The sequence below is a fragment of the Vicugna pacos genome, chromosome 5 (genome assembly GCF_048564905.1).
Source record: "Vicugna pacos chromosome 5, VicPac4, whole genome shotgun sequence".
NCBI classification, from domain to species: domain Eukaryota; kingdom Metazoa; phylum Chordata; class Mammalia; order Artiodactyla; family Camelidae; genus Vicugna; species Vicugna pacos.
Window position 1 is genome coordinate 30,094,467 of NC_132991.1, and position 21,132 is coordinate 30,115,598.

At 36.8% G+C, this 21,132-nt stretch overlaps 2 protein-coding genes across 12 annotated transcripts in view; one reads left to right on the top strand and one right to left on the bottom strand.

Moving 5' to 3' along the window:
• Nucleotides 1–10,854, bottom strand: part of PRPF40A (pre-mRNA processing factor 40 homolog A) — a 45,382-nt gene extending 34,528 nt beyond the window's left edge. For 4 of the 10 annotated variants that reach the window (XM_031678524.2, XM_031678523.2, XM_006196166.4 and 1 more), the window contains exons 1-2: nucleotides 10,174–10,671; nucleotides 8,810–8,941 (exon numbers count right to left, since the gene is read on the bottom strand). In XM_031678524.2, the coding sequence (XP_031534384.2) occupies nucleotides 8,810–8,941; nucleotides 10,174–10,449 (408 nt within the window). In that variant the 5' untranslated portion in view covers nucleotides 10,450–10,671. Of the gene's footprint in view, nucleotides 1–8,809; nucleotides 8,942–10,047 lie in introns of all 10 variants that reach the window. The other 6 variants (XM_031678522.2, XM_031678521.2, XM_031678520.2 and 3 more) reach the window with 2 other exon arrangements.
• Nucleotides 10,855–10,877: 23 nt separating this feature from the next.
• The window catches only part of ARL6IP6 (ARF like GTPase 6 interacting protein 6), a 35,862-nt gene continuing 25,607 nt past the window's right edge, over nucleotides 10,878–21,132 (top strand). The window contains exons 1-2 of one of the 2 annotated variants that reach the window (XR_012072584.1): nucleotides 10,878–11,871; nucleotides 13,379–13,432. Coding sequence is in view for 1 of the 2 variants with exons in the window: in XM_006196168.4 (XP_006196230.3) it covers nucleotides 11,382–11,871; nucleotides 13,379–13,432 (544 nt within the window). In the remaining variant the exon portion in view is untranslated. The remainder of the gene's footprint in view (nucleotides 11,872–13,378; nucleotides 13,433–21,132) is intronic. The other variant, XM_006196168.4, reaches the window with a different exon arrangement.

The window sequence follows — 21,132 nt, forward strand, 5'->3', positions numbered from 1 at the left end:
TAGACTTCTCATTTTAGGGTTTTTGTTCCTCACTTACGGAACATAATATAATGGAGTGTCTCATTAATGATGAGCTCTTAAGTTCAAAGAAGGTAAGATGTTGGTTCAAAATGGTCAAAGGGAAAAATTCTTAACACAGTTGCTACAATATTATCACAGTAAACTTCATAAGCCAGACCATTCTTAAGGTTACAAAATGGTAATTCAAACTAAGCTTAATGTGAAGCACACTATAAAATTCACTAATCTTGTAGAGCTTCACAAATTTCCATTTAAGCTACTTTAACAAATATATTAAATGCTATAATTAAGAATTTTTAGCTGTTAGGAGACAGAGAAAGAATGGCCAGGGTGAAAAACATGTCTGCGAGACATAAGCTAAATTGCGTAAAATATTAAACATCTAAATGTAATAAACACTTTGGCACCTTTAAAAAATAATTCAGATGTACTATTTGATACACTTCATTCAAAGTAGCCAATGATTTGTGTGTGATATGTTTCTACTTCTCTTCTTCTAATAATAAAAGTTAAACCAATTCTCAAGATGCTTTCAGAAGAATCACCCATTTGAAGAAAATTTTAAAATGGGTAAAAACTACAGAGCACCATACAATCTGCTCAGTCATCCTTAGCATCCCAGTTCAGAAAATTCCTGCTAGATAAAAGGCATGATTCACAATATGATTCTAAATATTTTAATTAAGATATGATTCTAGATATTTTAATTATTTAAAAAAGGTATAGTAATAGAAGCAATCCTATCGATGCTACAGCAAATTAGCTATACAAAATGTAAAGTAAATCAGCTCAATTTTATTATGATATGAAAATAAAGGTGTACATCTTCACATGGGCACCTCAAAATTCTTTTTCTTTGTAATTATTTACTGAAGTTTTTTCCTGCTGACATAACGTATCTTTTGTCTAAATATTAACTCTTAAATTTGGTTGATTTTTAAAAACTAAACTTGCTGCAAAACTATGGCTGCAAACTGTAATAAGTTTGATTCTTGTGCCTTTCAAATGTGCTAAAGTCAAATCCTGCAAGTACACTCTATAGAGGCTATCAATGTTAAGTAGCGTATATAAAAATAACTATTTCCTATACCACTAACTTATCTTATAAGCAAATACATGAGTGAATGCAAAAAATTAAGTTTTGAATAAACACAAAAATACATCTTTGAATCAAAGTATTCATTCAACTGGAAACAAATATAAATACCTGTTTAAAGCATGTCTTTAACAAGTAAGTGCATGGGTTTGGGGGCAATCATTTAACCTTACATCCTCTTTATCTACATTTACATACAAATTTAAGAAATTTGTCATTTTCTGACATAAGAAACATTTAGATAAGCAAAAAATAGGCAATATTTGCACAAACTGTTACCACATTGACTAAAATCTTACTATTTAGTAAGTGAAATGTCAGTATTCAAAATTACTTAGTTTGGTAAATTCTCTCAACTTGGACAGTTTAGAATTACTGAAGTATACACTACTCCTTCAGATTCTAAGGAAGTTAGCTTACTGATACAATCTCATGGCTCAATGGTATAATCTCATACTGCAATACAGGGAAGCAGCCTAGTACAATTATTAAGTACACTCTGGAATCAGACTGCCAGAATTCCTATCCCAGCTTGGCCACTCACCAGCTGTGTGATCCTGGACTAATTTACTTAACCTCTCTGGGCTTCAATTTTGTCACCTCCAACAAAGGGGAAAAACAGCACTCATCTGATAGGACTACTGTAGAGAATTTAAATGGGATAAACATGAATACAGGAAGGCACTTAGAACAGTGTTCAATAAATGAAAACTGTTTTATTACCACTGCTCTCCTTCAGCGCATATAATGAAAGTCTCATGTTGCCCCTTATCTTATTTCCTAGCTATCTGTTATACAGGCACTTCAGTTCTTTAAAGGCATCTAGTAAATACTGTAAAACCAACACCTTCAACAGAAATCAACACATGTAACAAGAAGTCAATTCCAGATTAAGCATTACATTTAGTGCTGCCTCTTCAACGTCACTTTACAATTTATTTAAGTTTCTAGGCCTTACTATTACTATCCATAAGTTGGACATCCAACTAGCCAAGCCACTTTTCAGTCAAGAGTATCAAATTCAACAGGGTGTTATGAATCTCTCAACTGATACTCAAACATGGTGATAAAATATAATTCTAACACAGATTTAGGATCACAATTCTAGTCCCTGAAAACTTAAAAAATGAAAAACCAAAAAAACTATGTGAAAAAGGACCAAGTAGTTTAAATTAGTTACTGATACTTAGCCTACTTAGGCCACTGTCTCTTACTAAACCCCAAACTAACTTCTTAAATGAGGGTACAGAAAATATAAAGAGATGTCCACTGGGTGTGGATATGTGACACAAAAACTTAGAAAAGGAGCTGAACGAAAATGAACTGTATCATTTGATTTTTTAAAAGCTCTAAACATACTGGGATACACAAACAAATTGTAGTGTCTCAATTAAGTCACACAGAATTAAAGACATTATAAAGTTTACTCTAAAAAGTCATCTAAGCCTCCTTTTGGACACAAGCTAAGACACAAGTATAGAGGGACACAAGACTATTACTATCTCCTTCCCCAATTCCTTTAAACTAGATTCAGTTGTTTATTTAGCTAAGTCATTATATATTTCTCTATATAAAACTTTTAGTTTCCTCTCAATTGTGGGCAACTTTAGGACAAAGAGCATGTTTAATTTATTTATGTACTACTATTACAGAGGACAGTTATACAGACATAACAGAAACTCAAAACACTGTAGCAGACTTCATGACCAGTCCTTACATCTATATGAGAGAAAGTAATTTTCTATTATATTTATCAAATATATGATCGTAAATATGTAATGATCTTGCTATTACTTAAAAAAAAACACCTTTCAAAGAAGTAATAACCTTCTCGATACCTGATGCTCAAAGAAACATATACCAAGATCATATACCAAGTAAGAAACATACCAAGTAAGAAAGAAGTAGATAGAAGTAGATTTTCTCTCAAGCCCATCATGCAAAATACTACATCGGTATTAACCACTAATTACAAGTAACTTTCTTTAGAAAGCAAAAGAAACATGATTATTTGACATGTCTAGAAGTATCATGACAGTCAAATCAGCAGTTAAAAGATGAGTAAACAGTTCAGCTAGGCATCTCAGTAATACATGTAAGTTCGTTGTGTGCAGGGTATATACATCATTCAACTTTATACTAATATCACAGCCAAGAAGAATTTCTACTAAAATGGATACTGTCTATTGAAAACTGACAATGGAAATATGAAGGTATGAAAATAGGAAGTAAGAATGAAAGACTAATGACAACTTTATATGAGACAGTATATACCTATTCATTCCTACTTAAAAATCTTAACAACTTAGACCTGTTACTTCTCTAGATAAAAAACAAAAACTAGTACACAGCTATGGATTCATACATATTTGCCAAATCTTTATTATCTTATTGATATACTACTTCATGATGATTGGAAGTCACGTCATCAGCACATCTAACAAACTCATTTAACCAATAGGTTAATCTGTTGAGATTTGTTCTTTTTCCTTTTTGATTCCACTACTTAATCAATACACTTGTCACACACTACAAGCTGCTTAATTTATGTGCATTAATAATACTAACTTATTTCGATGTGGCCTTTTTCTCCTGAAGAGCAGACCAAATGGATAAGTGGCCCCAATTTACCATTTCTCACAAAATGCTAATTTCATGAAACGTTAATTCCATGCAATGTGCTAGACAAAGCAAAACAAACAAGGGGGTAAGGCAGTGTGGAAGTGGGGGAGGGGAAGATGGTTAAATAAAACCAAGAAACATCGAGTAAAAAGTTTTAAAAGGCTTCTGCAGGACCTCTTAGCATCTTTAGAAAATACCATGCCCTTTGAATTGCAAAGGGGGGAGGGGTATAGTTTATTCTTATAAAGTTACAGTCTTCTTAGATCCCTCCAAGTAATCCCCATATACGCAGAAACACTAATCAAGCTGAAGTTTTTGAATAGATGAGTTCATATTAAAACGATTTGCTAGCTAAAGATAAGCAAAATAAACTTATCTTCTAGTATTATTAGTGAAACCTATCAAAATCTAAGTATAAACACAGCCCAAAAGTTACACTAACACAGTAGGTATGGGTCAATCTATTTTTTAAAATGTACTCACCTGGGTAATGTAAACACATACAGAAAGTTACATAGATTCAATAATCTATGAGCAGATAACCTTAGGAAAAAAGTCTCTCTTTTTTACTAGCTAATGTCCAACTCTATCGAAAGGACTCAAAAGTGAGGGTAATTCAAAAGCAACAGCAACAAATCAATTTATCAAAGTAGCCAGATAAACCTAAGATACCAATGTGTTAGATTTCTCTGGAATGCCTTTACTCCAAATCATCATTTTTCCCTAGGGTATGGAAAAATTTGTGGTAAAAATTAAAGAGATGATCACCAATGAAGCCATAGAGACAGAAATACATTTGCCTATAATTTAAAGTGGATATAAGCAATTGTTTTATTCACCAAACAAAACAATGTATTTCATCCTATTTATCATCCATTTCTGACAAATGAAAAAGCAACAGTAGAGGCATACACTGAATACAGTAAATGGTAACAATGTAAAGTCATAAGTAACTACTGAAAACAGTCTCGTGCAACACTAACTTCCTTGCTTATATTGTAGAAAACAAGTATGTGTGTTTATTTCATTCATTCAACAAGTATTTTACTGAGCACCTATGATGTGCCAAGAACTGTGCTCAGCACATACAGACTTCTTAAACATAAAGAATATAGGCCCTGCCCTCTACGAGCTTACAATCTATTACCTATTGGGAAGCCACAGCATACAAGCCATGAAACAAATCAGTAACTAAGTGCCAAAATAAGTGAAATAGTAAAGAGTTATGGGCAGAACACATATGATTTTATTTTAATAATCTGGAGGGTAAGTGTATACTGGGCAAATTTATTACTAAGGACCTCCTGGAGAAGGCAGGACTTGAAATGGCAGAACTTAGGTAAGTAAAGGGAAGTTCATCATGGTCGTGAGCTGGGAGCAGGAGGGCAGAGGGCAAGAAAAACAGCATAAGCTCTGTTGTCAACTAATATAATCACTCAAGATAACATGAAAAGACAAGTCTGGGTTCAAAATAGGGAATGTTAAGACCAGCAGCTCAGAATCATGCCTTGGATTATACTAAGGGAGATGGCTGAAAGTTAAGTTGTGGAATGTAGACATTACACTATAGGCACAGAACACCACCAGAAGTTTCTAGGCAAGGAATAACCTTCTGAAATCTAAGAATTGTTTTAGGGGGAGCAGGCTTGGAGCAAGAAAAACAGCTCAAAAGTTATGAAGAATATCCTAGGCATAGGAGTGTAACGACTTAAGCTCAGATGGCAGCAGGAATAGAAATAAGACGTATAAAAACCTGCCTTACTCAATATGAGAACAAGAAAATCCAATTTGTCTGTAAAGAACAATTATTCATTTATCAGTTTATTGAACAAAGAAAAAAGTGTTGAATAATTAGAATTAAGGAGGCATTACTAACAATTTTCTGTTCTTTTATTCCAATATTAATCCATAAAATCTTATATAGATATCCCCTATTCTTATCAAATGACCTAAACTGAATCATAGGCTGTTAGAGCTGAAAGGGACCACAAGTCTTTTACTCTACTATTCTCATTAAAAAAAGGAAATTAAGAATGAAAAAAGGAGCCAGGTAAACTTATCGGGGCTTAAGAGAAGGCAAAATCATCTGTAATAAGGATGGTTCATATGATAGAAAAGACAATGAGAAAGTAGTAAAAATATTTTAAAGGCAAAACATTATTTATTATACACACGGAGAAAGATGACAGCTTCACACATAATTATGTCTTAATACAAATCTCTACTAGAAATTTGACTACTGCTACCACGCAGGAAAATTATTTTACTACTATGGTTTTTCAACCAATGATAAACTATTGTTTAGCTCATATATTAACATTTATGCAACTTGTAAGGTCCCTTTCCCAGCTGTAAGATCCTATAATTCTGTAAAAGCAGAAGTACAACTTTCCTACATGAAATTAACATAAAATAAGAAATAGGCAAGTTTAACTTAAAGGATAGATAATTGAGATAAACTTGAAAGAATATTATTAAGCTCTATTTGATAATTTCTAAGTATTTATTACTATCAATAGATTCAGCCTGAATTGTATAAAGGGCATTCTAGGTTATCTCCTGAATTAAAACAAAAGAAAACACACTACTTTAATCTAAATAATTTGCTGCATGTCAGAAAGTGCAATCTCTGGCTTCTGTAGATTGTTATTATATCCAGTCTGCATATCATCTTACAAACAAGTTTTAATGTCATGTTCAGTAACATTCCAAAGACTATAATCATTTAGTAAGTAAGACCGCCACCAATTTCCATCCTCAGCTGGTCCCAGAATGCAATCGTAATGTGAACTAGGCAATTTACATGAAGGTACTCATAACCTTCAGTCCCAAAGTCTAAAGAATTTGTGAATTAACTTTTTAAAATTGGATGGCAGAACTCTATCAACTCTGTGTCACCATAGCGAGCTGTAAAGGCTCCCTGCTTCTTCTCATTATCTCTGACCACTTACTACTCATTAATACTTCTGATGGTGGGTAGACAGAAGAAATGATGCAGAAAAAACAATTAATTTTGCTAATTATCAACTTTTATTTTAAGGTAGCTGTTTATAGTACTTTAAATTAATTTCTGGATTACATGAGCATTTATATTATCTATGCTCACACAGCCTGTTATCAAAGCTAAAATAAGAATTTGTTTTACCAAGATTTGGGCCCCATATTTGTTAGATATCAAGAGGGAAAAAAAGGAATAAGCTAAGGGAAAAAACAGGGATTCTCCTGAGTCCCTCAGAGCTGGACTGTTAAATCATTCATTCATTATTCTAACAGGAGCCAACAGAAAGAGACAGATTCCTAAACATCTAAATAGCCAGGTACACTTAAAAGCACATAGCATATACTGGCCTAGGAAAAAAGCAGAAGAAAACCACAAGGTAAAATTCAGAGTATTTGAATGGATGTATACTAAAGTAGTAAGTAACCTTACTAGGAAGATGGTCACTATATAGTTAAAGAGAAGGGCCGTAAAGCAAACTGTGACCAGCTTATGTCAATGAGATACGTGAGAGTACCTAAAAAAAAATAAAATCTGCATTTTACTAGAAATGACTAGCTGGTATCTTGGTTTTGGTAGTGCAACAGCACCAATTCAGCAAGGGTAAGCAGGTCAATCCCTTGCAAAACTTACCTTGATTGGCCCAATGGAAACAGAAGGCCCCAGAAAAGAGAGAAGCATCTGGCAGTAGCAAATTGTTTTATTTTATCTTTCTGTGGAAAGAAACTAATTTTAAATAAGAACCAGAGCATTTAAAGAATAAATATTTTTTAAAGCTCATTATCTAGTTAGAGCAGCTCTACTAAGAAAACAAGAAGAGCTCCTTGCTGCTTAGAGATGGAAAGAAACAGAAGAGGAATCGGAGTTGTTTCTCCATCACCTAGGGAGTTTTAAAACTTGTGTTATTCTTGAGTAACAAAATAAATGGTCCTTTTATTTAAAGAATTCCTACAGGTAGAATCTTTTGGGCCTAGTGCCTCTGAATAAAGATCTTTATACAAAATTCAGGGCTATATTCCAAATACAAAAGAAGAAAATCATTTGACATTAAGCCCTTGTACTCTTAAGGTTAAGTAAAAACAGAGACACAGAGCAAGCTCCTTCCTCTACTACAATTTCACCAATAACTCAATCCATCAAGGCTTAAATAATTATCAAAATAAGCAATACTCCAATTAGCAGAAAGATCATACCTAACTGACTGGCTTTCCAAAATATTCTGTTAGCCTAAATATTTGATGATTTATTGTGATACTTAAATGAAAAGAACCCAACCACCAACGGATATGTGTATTATAGAACCTAACAGGGGGCATAAAATTATTCATGGTAACTGAACCTGTTACCTTTCTTGGATGCTTCTCTGGGAATTCAATTCTATTTAATTCACTGAGTCAGCAATAAAACCTTTTGGTTCAAATCACTCCCACAAAATGTTTGTTTACAATTTATGCTGGAGATGGAAGGGACAGCTCAGAAGCAGGAGTGCAGAAGCAATAAGCATTTAAGAAAACAAACAAAAAAAATAGTATAAGCGAAAAATGAACTACTTATTTGGCACTGTCGTAAGAAGAATCAAATTAAGAGTAGAATCGTCCCACCTCTACCCCCACCAAACACAGCAGGAAGCTATTTCAGGAATAAAATTCATTCTAAGCCAAACACCTAAACAATTACTATTTTCAGACTCTATGCATGTACAAGGTCCACTGACATAAATTACACCGACATAACAGACGTTTACTCTTAGAATGTTAACTTCAATTGACACACTTAGGGAAAAAAAATCATTAAACTAACAGGCCTAGATATACATTGCAACTTTTAAATTAAACAAACAAACAACTCAGTTTTGTTGCTGTAGAAAGCAAATCTCTTACACAGAAGACTTTTCATTACAACCAAAATTTGGTTAGTGTAATTCAACATCTCACTTATTTGAAACCATTATTTTGACAAACTAAAACTTAAAACAGTTTGCAAGTATCGACCCAGATTTTGAAATTCTTTGACACAGAATACCACAGGCAAAAGTACACAAATAAATACAAAATAATACAAAACATTCTTACTTGTCCCATTGGTGGCCCTCCCATAGGGGGCATCATTTGTGGCATCATTCCATGAGGTACAGGCGGCATATTCGCTCTCTGACCCATAGGGTGCATGCCCATTGGGGCATAATGCATGCCAGGATGCCCCATCTGAAAAAGAGGGACAATTTAAAAATTAGCAAGTAACAAATGCTTTTCAAAAATCTGACTTCAACAAATCAGTTATGTGAATGGCATGATACTCGGCTAATATGCGATTCAATTATTGGGTTAATTTATACCTTACTGTCTTAAATAAAATGCATTGCACCAGTATTAATAACAAGCCTGCAAATGACCAATTTCCTGAACAAAATGGAGAAAGTTAAAATCTAGCGGACAGCTACTTTACAGTTTTGGCTTTTAAAAAGCATGCCAACTTACTCAGTTACTAATTGGCTTGCTAAACTGGGAAGAAATGCACGTGAAAGCCAACTTAAAAACTGTTATGGTGAAAACCACAACTCTGTCCTACTTCACACATAGTCAGCTCTTATTTTACAACGCTACTCATTCTTAAATGCATTTCTAACTGATTTTAAGCTTTAAAACACTGAATTTACAAATTAACTCAGATGAGGGCTGGCCTTAAAAAGCAGTCTAGGTACCAAGGGACATCACACCTCTAACAAATAAACGTATTATTTCCTAATAGAACCTCTCAAACAGAGAAAGTTACTTCTACCAAAATATTTTTTTCAAAGACTGAGGTCTGTCATTCCCGGACCCTAAATGAAAAACGACAAATCCACGTATTTTAACGCGTTTTATAAGACAACTATTTTCTTTACTTGTGTGTCCATTGTTCCTGGTCTTAAAGCCAGATAATCCTCCCTGCCAATTCTCCCAACTGTTTTCCTGCTCTAGACAACACAACTACTGGTAAGAGATTCTGGCAGCCTCTTTTAAAGTCTACAGAATCAAGTCTCTGCCTCTCTCAACCTGCCAAATCAGGCCTACCTCTCAAAAACGCTCACCCCGCCTGGGGCCCAGCACCTCCACCGCGCATCTACCTAGGCCAAACCCACTGGGAACTTCCAGGGTCCCACTTCCTTTCCTTTGTGCATCTCCGCCCTCCATTTCTCTTCCTCGGAACATATCCCACCATCTCGAGCTCTTCCTTCGTCCACTCTCATCTTCTCCTTTTGGAGAAAGCTTCCTGTCTCTGACTCCGTTTTTCATTGTGCCGCCTTCCCCCTGCCCCACTGATCCCTTACCGAGGGCCGTCTCCTCAGGAAGCCGTCAGCAGAGACCCAAGAGCTGGAGCAGAGGCTTGAGCCGGACAATCTCCGCTCCCCGTCCCCGGGACCCCGCGAGGGAGGATGGCTCTCCATTTCACTCACCATGAGGCCTCCACGCTCAGCTCCCGTCCCCGGCCTCATCGTCGGGCTCAGACTGCTCCGCCGGCGGCCGCTGCCGCTACACATACCAACAAGAAGCGATCTTAGTGGCTGGCGCCCACTGGGGCCAAAGGTTAAAGGCTGCCCTGCGCTACGGGGCGGGATCAGCGGGGCCAATAAGCTGACAGGCTTCCCCGCCGTCCAATCAGGCTGCGCTGCGGACACGCAGCTCTTCGGCGATTCGCCCCCAGCCTCAGCCTCACTCGGCGTCGCCTGCATGGAGGGGGGGAGGGGGACGGAGGAAGTTTCTGCGCCGAGTCCTCAGCCGGGAAAACTCCACCAACTTCCCCCAGGGAAGGGAAGACGACAGTGTTCCAGCTTCCCGAGCTTAGACCGCCTCACCCCGCAGTGGGTGGGGCAGTGGGGGCCCACCACCTTCACCCCCCCGCCCGAGTTACGGACGCCCCACAAACCTGAGGCCGCCAGGGGTGGGGTGCGGCGGGGTAGGGCGGGGTAGGGTGGGGTGGGGGTGGGGTAAGCAGCTTCTAGCGTTAGCGGTGGCTGGGGCCAGGTGCACGCGCGCTGGGCTCGAGGCGGAGGGAGGGGGCGGGGAAGGCGAGAGGAGGGGTCGTGAGGAGCGGGTTCGAGCTCTGTACGCACCAGCTGGTGAGAGCGCGCCGGGGCGGAGGGGAGGGAGGAGGCGTGCCGAGCGGCGTGGAGGGAAGTTGTGATAGGGGCGGGGAGAACAATGCGAAGGGGAAGGCGGAATGCGTAGTTAAGGGAGGCGAGAGTGCTGGGCAGTAAGCTGCCGTTAATGAGGGAAGCGGGGGAAGCGTGCAGGCATAGAGGGAAAGAAGGGAGAAAGCAAATAGGTTCGGAAATGTGAATTAGAAGGGTATGGGCGGGCGCTAGGACCAGGCGTCGGGGAGGTGTGGCTTTCGGGCTGCTCAAGCGCGCACTTGCCTGGAGGTGACGCGGTAACGGCGGAGGTCTCCGGCAAGGACAAAACACCGCAAGGGGAGAGGACTCCGCTGCTTTTGGCCTCGGCTCACTTCTCCCCGCGCGCTTTCCCGCTCCCTCTTCCTCTTACTGTTTGGGGGCGCCCCAAACCTCCTCCAGCTCTGGTCCAGGGCCGCCAGCCTTTCCTGGGGCCTCACAGCACCTTCCCGTTTCACCGCGTACCCTTGCGCACCCCTGCTCACCGGGGTCGGATGGTGGAGGCCTTTGGGGACGCGGCCACTGGTTGGTTTCTGCGAGCGCGGGGCGGGGCTCGTGGGCGACGCTCGACCTCGGCGGGCCTCGCTGTCTTTCCCGCCATGTCGTTCGTGGAGAGCGGGAGGCTTCGCCGTCTCGGCACCCCTGTCCCTTTCGGTCGGCCGCCGTTTTCCACTTTCAGTCAGGGAGACAGTTGGGGTGAGGGTGAAGTCGACGAAGAGGAGGGATGTGACCGAGTGGCCCGTGACTTACGGGCGGAGTTCTCGGCTGGGGCGTCGTCGGAACTTAGAAAGAACTCGCTAGTCCCGCCAGGTGGGGACGGGTCTCCAGTGTTCCCGGATAAGCGGAATGGTATCTTCTCGGCGGACGCGGGCTGCCGAACCCAGGCTCGGCGGTGGCCTGTCCAGGTCCTCTCTATTTTATGTTCGCTGCTATTCGCCGTCCTCCTCGCCATCCTCCTCGCCATCACCTACCTGATCGTAAAAGGTACTAAATCCCAAGCCTTGAAAGTCTGTCCAGCGTTTACTTTAGTTACTTTAGTTAAGTCTGAACGTGGCTCTCGCCTTCATCTCCTCCTCCCCATCAAACCCCCGCAAGCTGGTAGCCGCTTTCCATCCAGAGACCTTATCTGCGTCTTTCTATGGTTTTCCCCTTTGTCTTCCCTTAACCGTTAAACGGATCTTGGTCCCCGATCAGGGGACTATTTTAAGAATGGGTCTTTATTAAGTGGGTTGTCTTGAAAAAGCAATATCTTAAAGTTGGTGAATACTTAAGGTAAAATATTGACAAAATGAAGCAAAATGTAAAACCATCGTTAAAGGAAGATGGCGAAAGGTGTGTATAATTAAAATAGGCCATCCACGTTCAAAGACTTTAATCCACAAATAGTGAAAGATGTGCACTTAACAGAATTCATAAAGGGCAAAGATTTCCCTCCCACAGCCCAGCTTTATACTTTTATAGGTAACATAATTAGTCCCTCGGTTTTGTATTAGGTTTACCACCCAGTGTAGTGGTAAGGTTCTGTTGCAGGAGCTAGGCAGTTGTTTTTCAAAAGGTTAATGGTTTTATTTTCTGATGTCTGAAGTTGAAATATTGTCCAGGTTAGAATAGAAAGAGATGTGCCTTGAAAGGCTTTCCAAAGCTTATAAGGATGTATTATGTGGTTGGATATTTTATATCGCAGTGGAAAGAATCAGACCTGAGTTTAAAATCTCAGTTCTCGCTGGTGTGTAAGTTTTAGGCTAAATTACTGAAAAAGAAAAATGTAAACAGAAAAGACTACCTAGTTTGTTGTATGAAAGCACTCAACACATTGTCACTGTAGCATTAGTTTTACCTCGCTATATAGAATTAAACCAATTTTAATTTTTCCTCATTGCTTCCAAGCCCTTAGTGGGCTGCAGATGACATCTAACAGCTTACCATGCCTGATTTTCATACAGAAGACAGACTGACAAGTTAATTTCAGAGTTTTACCTCTTCATACAATGGTATTGGGTGTAAACTATCAGTGTTAAATATTTAGGTGCCAGTGTTTCATTCTTATAACTCTCCTCCATTTTTTTGCTGCAATTTGGAATTTTTGTCTTGTGGGTAATTTCTTTCTTTTTTGCTCTGAGAGATTGCTTTTGTTTGTAAAGTCACAAAACCTGGTAAGTGGAAGTCCATTGCAGACGACGTTGGTCTGTGCTTAGTTTGAAGAATTGAGAAAGCTACTGAACTCAACCTAGTAATTTGCATTACATAAAATGGCTTTACAACAACCTAAGGAATAAAACTTCTCATTTTATATACATGGCATTGGACTCATAGAGACATCTATTATTTATTTACCTAGGGTCACATAGCTAGTAAGTGGGATCAGAATTTGAACCCAGTTGTTTCAGACTCCAGAGCACTTTCCACAACTCCACAATGCCTTTCCAGCCTTTGAGCTGCTGTTCGAATTATAAAATCATCCATTTTACCCAAGCCCTTTTTGTATTTACAGAGTTACATGCTGAGAATTTGAAGAATGAAGATGATGTACACACTGGGCTGTTAGGTATGGACTTAATTGTCACTTGATTTGATTTTGAGCTCACTTTTGTTTTTCTAGGTCATGTTTAAACTGTACAAAATTTTGGATTAAATATTTAATATATTCCCTGTGAAACTGATTGTCAGTCTTTTTCACTTGTATATGTGAGTGGTAAGTTTTATGAGATTTTCTCTTCATATATGTATGGGGTGTGTGTGTGTGTGTACACCAGGCACAGGTATAGAATAGGAATACATTTTGAACACAACTGTATATGAAGACCCAGTGTTTTAATATTTTTTTTAGTTAACTTTTGAAAGAATCTACATTTCTTCCTAGGAATAAAAAGCAAACAGGAAAAAAAATTTTTTTTTCTCACAAACTTACCAAAGATAACATCTTAAACAGACCTCAGGAGAAATTTAAGTTCAAATCTCTTATAAGCAACTTGGTTTCTAAAACAAGAAAATCATTGGACATACTTGATGGGTTAATCATGACTAGGGAAGAGTCAGAGCTGAGTTTCTGTAGTATGTAGAATGCTATAGTTGACAGGTTTGTAGTGAAAAATTCAAGGATTACTTATCTTTATTTCTCTCTGCTGAAATGATTTTGAAGTGTTCAGAACTTTACCTGTTTGGCATATTTTCCTCCTGTTTGCCATAATTTATTTGGTCAATCACTCTGAATTGGGCAGGGAGGGAGATGAGGTGCTGCTCTCATGTTACTTCCTCCCTCTTAGCTAAACTAATCTACCTCTTTAAGGCTAATGTCCTCATGGTGATACAAGGTATATCCACCTGATTTTGCAGAAGGGAAACCTTTATCTTCAAATTATAAGCAAATAAGCTTGCTGCATGTCCCAGGAAATGTCAATGCTTGTCTCAACTTCTTGCATGAAAAAAACCTGTATTTTTAGTTACTCGTGTATGTTGCTATACTGTTTCATCTGGAAAAAACAACTGAGATTATAAGGCTTTTCTTAGCATTTATGAATCTGTCAACTCTTCATGTCGTAGAAACAGAATCTTAAGAACTAGGCATGAATTCTAATTTGCTATTTGATTGTTGACAAGGTTTCACATTTGTGAAAAGAATGGGTGGCACTTATCTGAAGGAATGGCTTGTTTAATACCAAAAAAAACATAATAGGGCTTTGTCATTGCTCTGCTTCCTTTTTTACTTGTTAAATAGTCTGTTATTTTTAGGTATGCCTGATAGATACCTATGACAGCAAATAGGAAGATTACTATGTAAGTCTTTGCCAATGATGTGAATTCACTTTCAAGATTCAGGAACAATCAGGAGTGGCATAGGAGTCACACTGCAGAGTTCTTAGGGCTTTTCTTTTATAGTTGTCCTGCAAACCATCCACTACTGTAAGCTTATTTTTTAGGAAGATTAATAAAATAAAAGTTTATTTCAGTTTATTTAAAGTCACATTCCAATCATTCCTCCTTAAGGTTATTCTCCAACCAAACTGATTGCACTATCATATATGACTTTGAGTTGTTTCATTTTTGCACGTTGGGTTTTGTATCTGTCACAGTTTTCCTAATTTTACTACATTTCACACAGTCTTATTTCTAATTTTTGCATTTTTTCCCTAGTTTCAATATAAGGTATGATAAAATGACCTTTTGCTTGAGGCAAGCCTGAAATAAGTACATAAGGAAAATCCTTTACCAGAAAATACTTAATCTAAGACTATTGATACCAACTTAAATGTAGGGCTAGTACTTTTATAAACATTGTAAATAATCAATGCCATACAGAAATTATAATCAGAGTTTACAGCATTCCTTCAGTGTGTTAAAAAGCTTTTAAACTTGATCTTTGATGCCTCATTCCTTGACATCTAGTTAATAGTTAACCATTTAAGTCCCTTTTGTAGCTTACAGCAGATTTCTTGCATCTTGCAATGTCAAGAGCTTGTGTCATTTTTTAGCTGCCCATTTACTTTGATGATGGAGATGTTTCCAGGCTTTTGCACATATACTGAGTTCAGTCGATTGAAATCATGGACTTGAACTTCATAGTGAATGTATGAACTTTGTAATTTGAGCCCACAGCTTATTATGGAAATAATACATTTCCTTTTAATGTAACTGTAATGTTTCATTTAAAATTTCACAAATTGTTAATGCATTTTTAACAATAAGTCTAATATTTCATTTAAATGAAATAATGAACTCTAATATTTTATTTAAAAATTCCCAAATATGTTACCCTATTCTGTAGCACAGTCTTTGTAAAATTGTGTATACCGCTTACTCATATTAATAAAAGAACAATGACTAAGGCAAAAAAGAAGAGAAAAATAAAAGCCCAAAAAGCCTGGAAGGATACAACCAAAATGTCAGTTATCTGGGTTTTGGAATTACAGGTTTTTTGGTTTTGGTTTTTTATTCTCTATTGTTTATAACGAATGACTGTAACTCCCAATGAGGAAAACTTTGTTTAAAAAAAAAAAAGCACAAATTTAAGCTTATGGAAGTGTTAAGTAACATGTTCAACAATTAACAATACTATTGAACTTTTATAGTATGCAAAAAACTTAATCTTTTACATATGTTATTTCACCTGGTATTGCCAACTGTCCTGCATCCATCACTGTAAACTATTTGCTTCTAATGCAAAACTCAATAGTATGTATTAGAATTTTTATGCCATGAGATAGTTTAGGCATGGTAATTAGGCAGAAACAGTATATAGGTTATTAGCAAGAATTATTAGTGTGCAACTAAAGTATTAGTCATTAAATCATTATAAGTCTCCTCTTAACACATAAAAGCAGTAATGAGAACTAGACTTTGGGACCTCTAAATACCAAGAAATTGGTTTATTATTGCAAGTGTGGTACTGCCTGGCCCAACTTTGGTCATCAGGAGGGATGTTTCTTAGGCTAATGAAGTCAGTCTTTAGCTGAAAGCAGAATTTTGTGGAAACCTTGTTAAAATTCATTTTACTAGGCTTCACCTGCTCTAGAGTTTCTTATTCAGTAGGTATGGGATGGAGACCAAAATTTTGCATTTCTTTTAAGTTTCAGAGTGATGCTGATGCCGCTATTTCCCAACCCAGGCATATCAACAACAACAAAAAAAAACCCTTAAGGTTTTCTTTTTTTAAATTTATAAAATTTCAGACCTTCCCTTATCTACCAAATCAACGGTCACTTACTTGGCTGCATGCTTTAACGCTCAGTCTGTGATCAGGGCCCACTGGACCCATTTTTTAGTTTTGAGTTTTGAGTAGTTCCATTTGTAAGGATCGATATTTCATGACTTTTATTCTTGTTTAGGGAACCTTCCAGAGAATAAAGAGAAAATTGATATTTGTGATAGAATACAGTTTATTTAATTTTGAAATTACCATATTGGTCCATTGGCCCCTTTTGTAAATCCAAGATACATTTTAAGATTTTAATGATCTTATTTTCTTGTAGCTTGAAACATTCTGCTATTTCATTACATTAGGAATTATTTTAATATTACGCATCAGTTATTCTCAACTATGCTAAAAAGAAAATAATTATGGAATTTTCCAGAGCAGAGGTCAGCAAACTATGGCCCTCAAGCCAAATCTGACTTGCTACCTGTTTTTGTAAATTAAATTTTATTGTAGCATAGCCTTGCCCATTGCTTTATATATTGTCTATGGCTACTTTCTTTTTTTTTAATTGAAATATAGTTGATTTACAGTGTTTTGTTGGTTTCAGGTGTACAGCAAAGTGATTCAGTTATACAAGTGTATGTTTTTAGATTCTTTTCCATAATAGGTTATTACAAGATATTAAATATAGTTCCCTATGCTATACAGTAGGTCCTTGTTGTTTATCTGTTTTATATATAGTGGTGTGTATCTGTTAATCCCAAACTCCTAATTTGTCCTTCCCCTCACTTTGCCTTTGGTAACTGTAGTTTGTTTTCTGTATCTGAGTCTATTTCTGGTTTGTAAATAAGTTCATTCATATAACTTTTTTTCGATTCCACATATAAGTGATACCATGTGACATTCTTTTTTCTCTGTCTTAGCATGATCATCTCTAGGTCCATCCATGTTGCTGCAGGTGGCATTTCATTCTTTTTTATGGTTGAGTAATATTCTATTGTATATATATGCCACAACTTCTTTATCCATTCATCTTTTGATGGACATCTAGGTTGTTTCCATGTCTTGGCTATTGTAAATAGCACTGCTGTGAACATTGCAGGTGCATGTATTTATTCAAATTAGAGTTTTCTCCAGATATATGCCCAGGAGTGGAATTGCTGGATTATATGGTAACTCTATTTTTAGTTTTTTAAGGAACCTCCACACAGTCTTCCATAATGGCTGCACCAGTTTACATTCCCACCAGCAGTGTAATAGGCTTCCCTTTTCTCCACAGACTTTCCAGCATTAATTGTTTGTAGACTGTAATGATGGCCATTCTGACTGGTGTGGGTTGATACCTCATTGTAGTTTTGATTTGCATTTCTCTATTAGCAATATTGAGTATCTTTTCATTTGTCTGTTGGCCCTGTGAATGTCTTCTTTGGAGAAATGTCTGTTTAGATCTGCCCACTTTTTGATTGGGTTGTTTGATTTTTTTTTTTTTTTAAGTATGTTAAGCTGTATGAGCTGTTTGTATATTTTGGAAATAAGTCCTTTATCAGGGTTGAGTCATTTACAAATATTTCCTCCCAGGTTGTCTTTTCATTTTGTTTATGGTTTCCTTTGCTATGCAGAGGCTTTTAATTTCATTTAGGTCTCATTTCTTTATTTTTGCTTTTTCCAGTGCTCTAGCAGATGGATCCAAAATAACATTGCTATGATTTATGTCCAAGAGTATTCTGCCTGTGTTTTCCTCTAGGAGTTTTAGAGTATCCAGTCTATCCTAAAGACATTTAAGTCTTTAATCCATTTTGAGTTTACTTTTGTATATGGTGTTAGAGAATGTTCTTATTTCATTCTTTTACTTATAGCTGCCTAGTTTTCCCAGCACCACTTACTGAAGAGACTGTCTTTTCTCCATTGTATGTTCTTACCTTCTTTGTCATAGATTAATTGACCATAAGTGCATACGTTTATTTCTGGGCTTTCTGTTTCTGGGCTGTTCCATTGATACTGATCTATGTGTCTGATTTTGTGCTAGCACCATACTGTTTTGATTACTATAGCTTTGTAGTACATTCTGAAGTCAGGGAACATGATTCCTCCAGCTCATCTTCTTTTTCAAGATTGTTTTGGCTATTGGGAGGTTTTGTGTTTTCATACAAATTTTAAAATGTTTTGTTCCAGTTCTGTGAAAAATGCTGTTGGTAATTTGATAGTGATTGCACTGAAACTGTATATTGCCTTGAGTAGTAGGGTCATTTTAGCAATACCAATTCTTCCAATCCAAGAACATGGTCTATCTTTCCATGTATTTGTATTCTCTTCAGCTGTCTTCAGTTTCTTTCATCAGTGGCTTATAGTTTTTGGAGTACAGGTCTCTTGCCTCCTTATGTAGGTTTGTCCCTAGGTATTTTGTTTTTTTTGATGCCATGGTAAATGGGGTTGTGTCCTTAATTTCTTTTCCTGTTGTTAGAAATGCCAGAGATTTATGTATATTAATTTTGTATCCTGTAACTTTTACCAATTCACTGATGGGCCATAGTTGTTTTCTGGTAATGTCTTTAGGATTTTCTATGTATAGTATCATGTCATCTGCAAACATGACAGTTTTACTTCTTTTCCAATTTGGATTTCTTTTGTTTCTTTTTCTTCTCTGATTGCTGTGGCTAGGACTTCCAAAACTATGTTGAATAAAGTGAAGAGTGGGCATCCTTGTCTTGTTCCTGATCTTAGAGGAAATGTTTTCAGCTTTTCACTGTTGAGTATGGTGTTAGCTGTGGGTTTGTCACATATGGCCTTTATTATGTCAAAGTATGTTCTCTCTCTTGGTCTATGGATGGCTACTTTCATGCCACAACAGCAGAGTCGTGTAGTTGTGAAAGAGACCTGATGGCAAACACAGCTGTAGATACTTAATATTTAGCTCTTTTTTTGGAAAACTGTAGTATTTTCATCCAGTCATTCAACAGAAAGACTTCAGGCAAAAACACGAACCATTCCCTTTTGCTGAAAGAGTATATGACAGTCTTTTTCATCTTTTATAAATCTGCTCACTTTAATATGTTTGACACTGTAAGTGGACAAATGCTGGTGATTGGAAAGGAATGAAACAAGAGTCATTGGATTGATCAAATTGTGTTTATAAATATAAAAATGAAAATATTTTGCAAATTATGGAGCAAAGATAGTTGTCTACCATGTCTTCTTAACTGTGAAAGATTTTTAAAATTGCTTCAAGCATTGTGTTTTGTTGATGCAAATGCAAAAGAAAAAGCAAAACTAATGATAAGCTAAAATCAATTAGAGATGTATCTGAAGCCTGGAATCAGTATTTACAAGATGGTTATGTTCCAGATTCATGCATAAAGCTGGTAAGTAGTTATTTGCACTTAGAGGACATGCTCATTTCTAGTTTTTTTTAAACAGGGAAATTGAGAATGAAAATTTGGGTTTGCTATATTTATATCTTATTAAAATTTCTAACAGTTATTTTCATTGGTTATTTATTCTTTCATAAATTGTTCATCAGATGATTAAAAATAAGGGCACTTTGGAACCAGATGATAGTGATAACTATTTTCATTAGTATACTGAAGGTTACAAGCTTCAGGGGAGACTATAGCTATAACAACATTTGCCATGAATTAATTTTTGAAAGATGAGTGATGATTAAATGGGGTTTCACTGTATTCCTTCTACTTCTGTGTGTGTTTGAAACTGTCCATAATAAAAAAGTTTTTTTTTCCAAGTTTCCCATGTGAATATGGTGATTTAACATGGTTAGAAACTAGAGATGTTCCTAATTTTTCAAGCTTAGGCACTCATCTGTCAGAATGTTCCCTTCCATTCCTTGCCCTTTTCAGAAGGAAGACGAGTGAAATTGCTGCAGACTGAGTTGCAGGTGGATAGGCAGTTGGGTGGAGACCCAACTGTGTTCAGGTGGCACTGACACATGGGAAGAAAGACCCCATTCCTCTGCTCCGCACTTGGAAATAATTAAGTTTGAAGATCCCTGGGCCGTCTGGCATTCTGCTTTGACATTGCTCAAGGGATTTAAAAACTTGAGCTATCATAAGAATGTGGTTTACTTTAGAGAGAATACTACATCATTTAAAATACCTGTCATCCTCCTAAGTTAGAAAACTGAAATCTGTTGAAGTTGCAAACATTTGCTTATATAAGCATTTAAAAATTATTAATTTTAATGCATGAGTACATCTGGGCTTTTATTAGTAGCCAGTTTTTACACTTTTAAAGTTACCTAAATGTTAATTTTCATTTTTAATTTCATAAGTTAATTGTATAAGTAATACAGTCTTACTGGGAAAAGAATTCTAACAATTAAAGTAAAGGTAACCACTAATCTGCTTGTGTATATTTTCAGATCTTTTTCTATTCATTTATATATATTTAATGTATCATATATATGATGATTTAAAACATGGTTTTGTCACTGTTGTTGAAGAAAACATAACTGGAACCATGCATGGGCTGCAGCTTTATTAAAATATCTTGGAGTTCATTCTGTATCAGTATATGTACATCTACTACATTCTTTTCTATTATTTGCATTGTATTTCATACTGTAACAGTTTATTTACACATTTCAAGTATCAGAAGCTCTA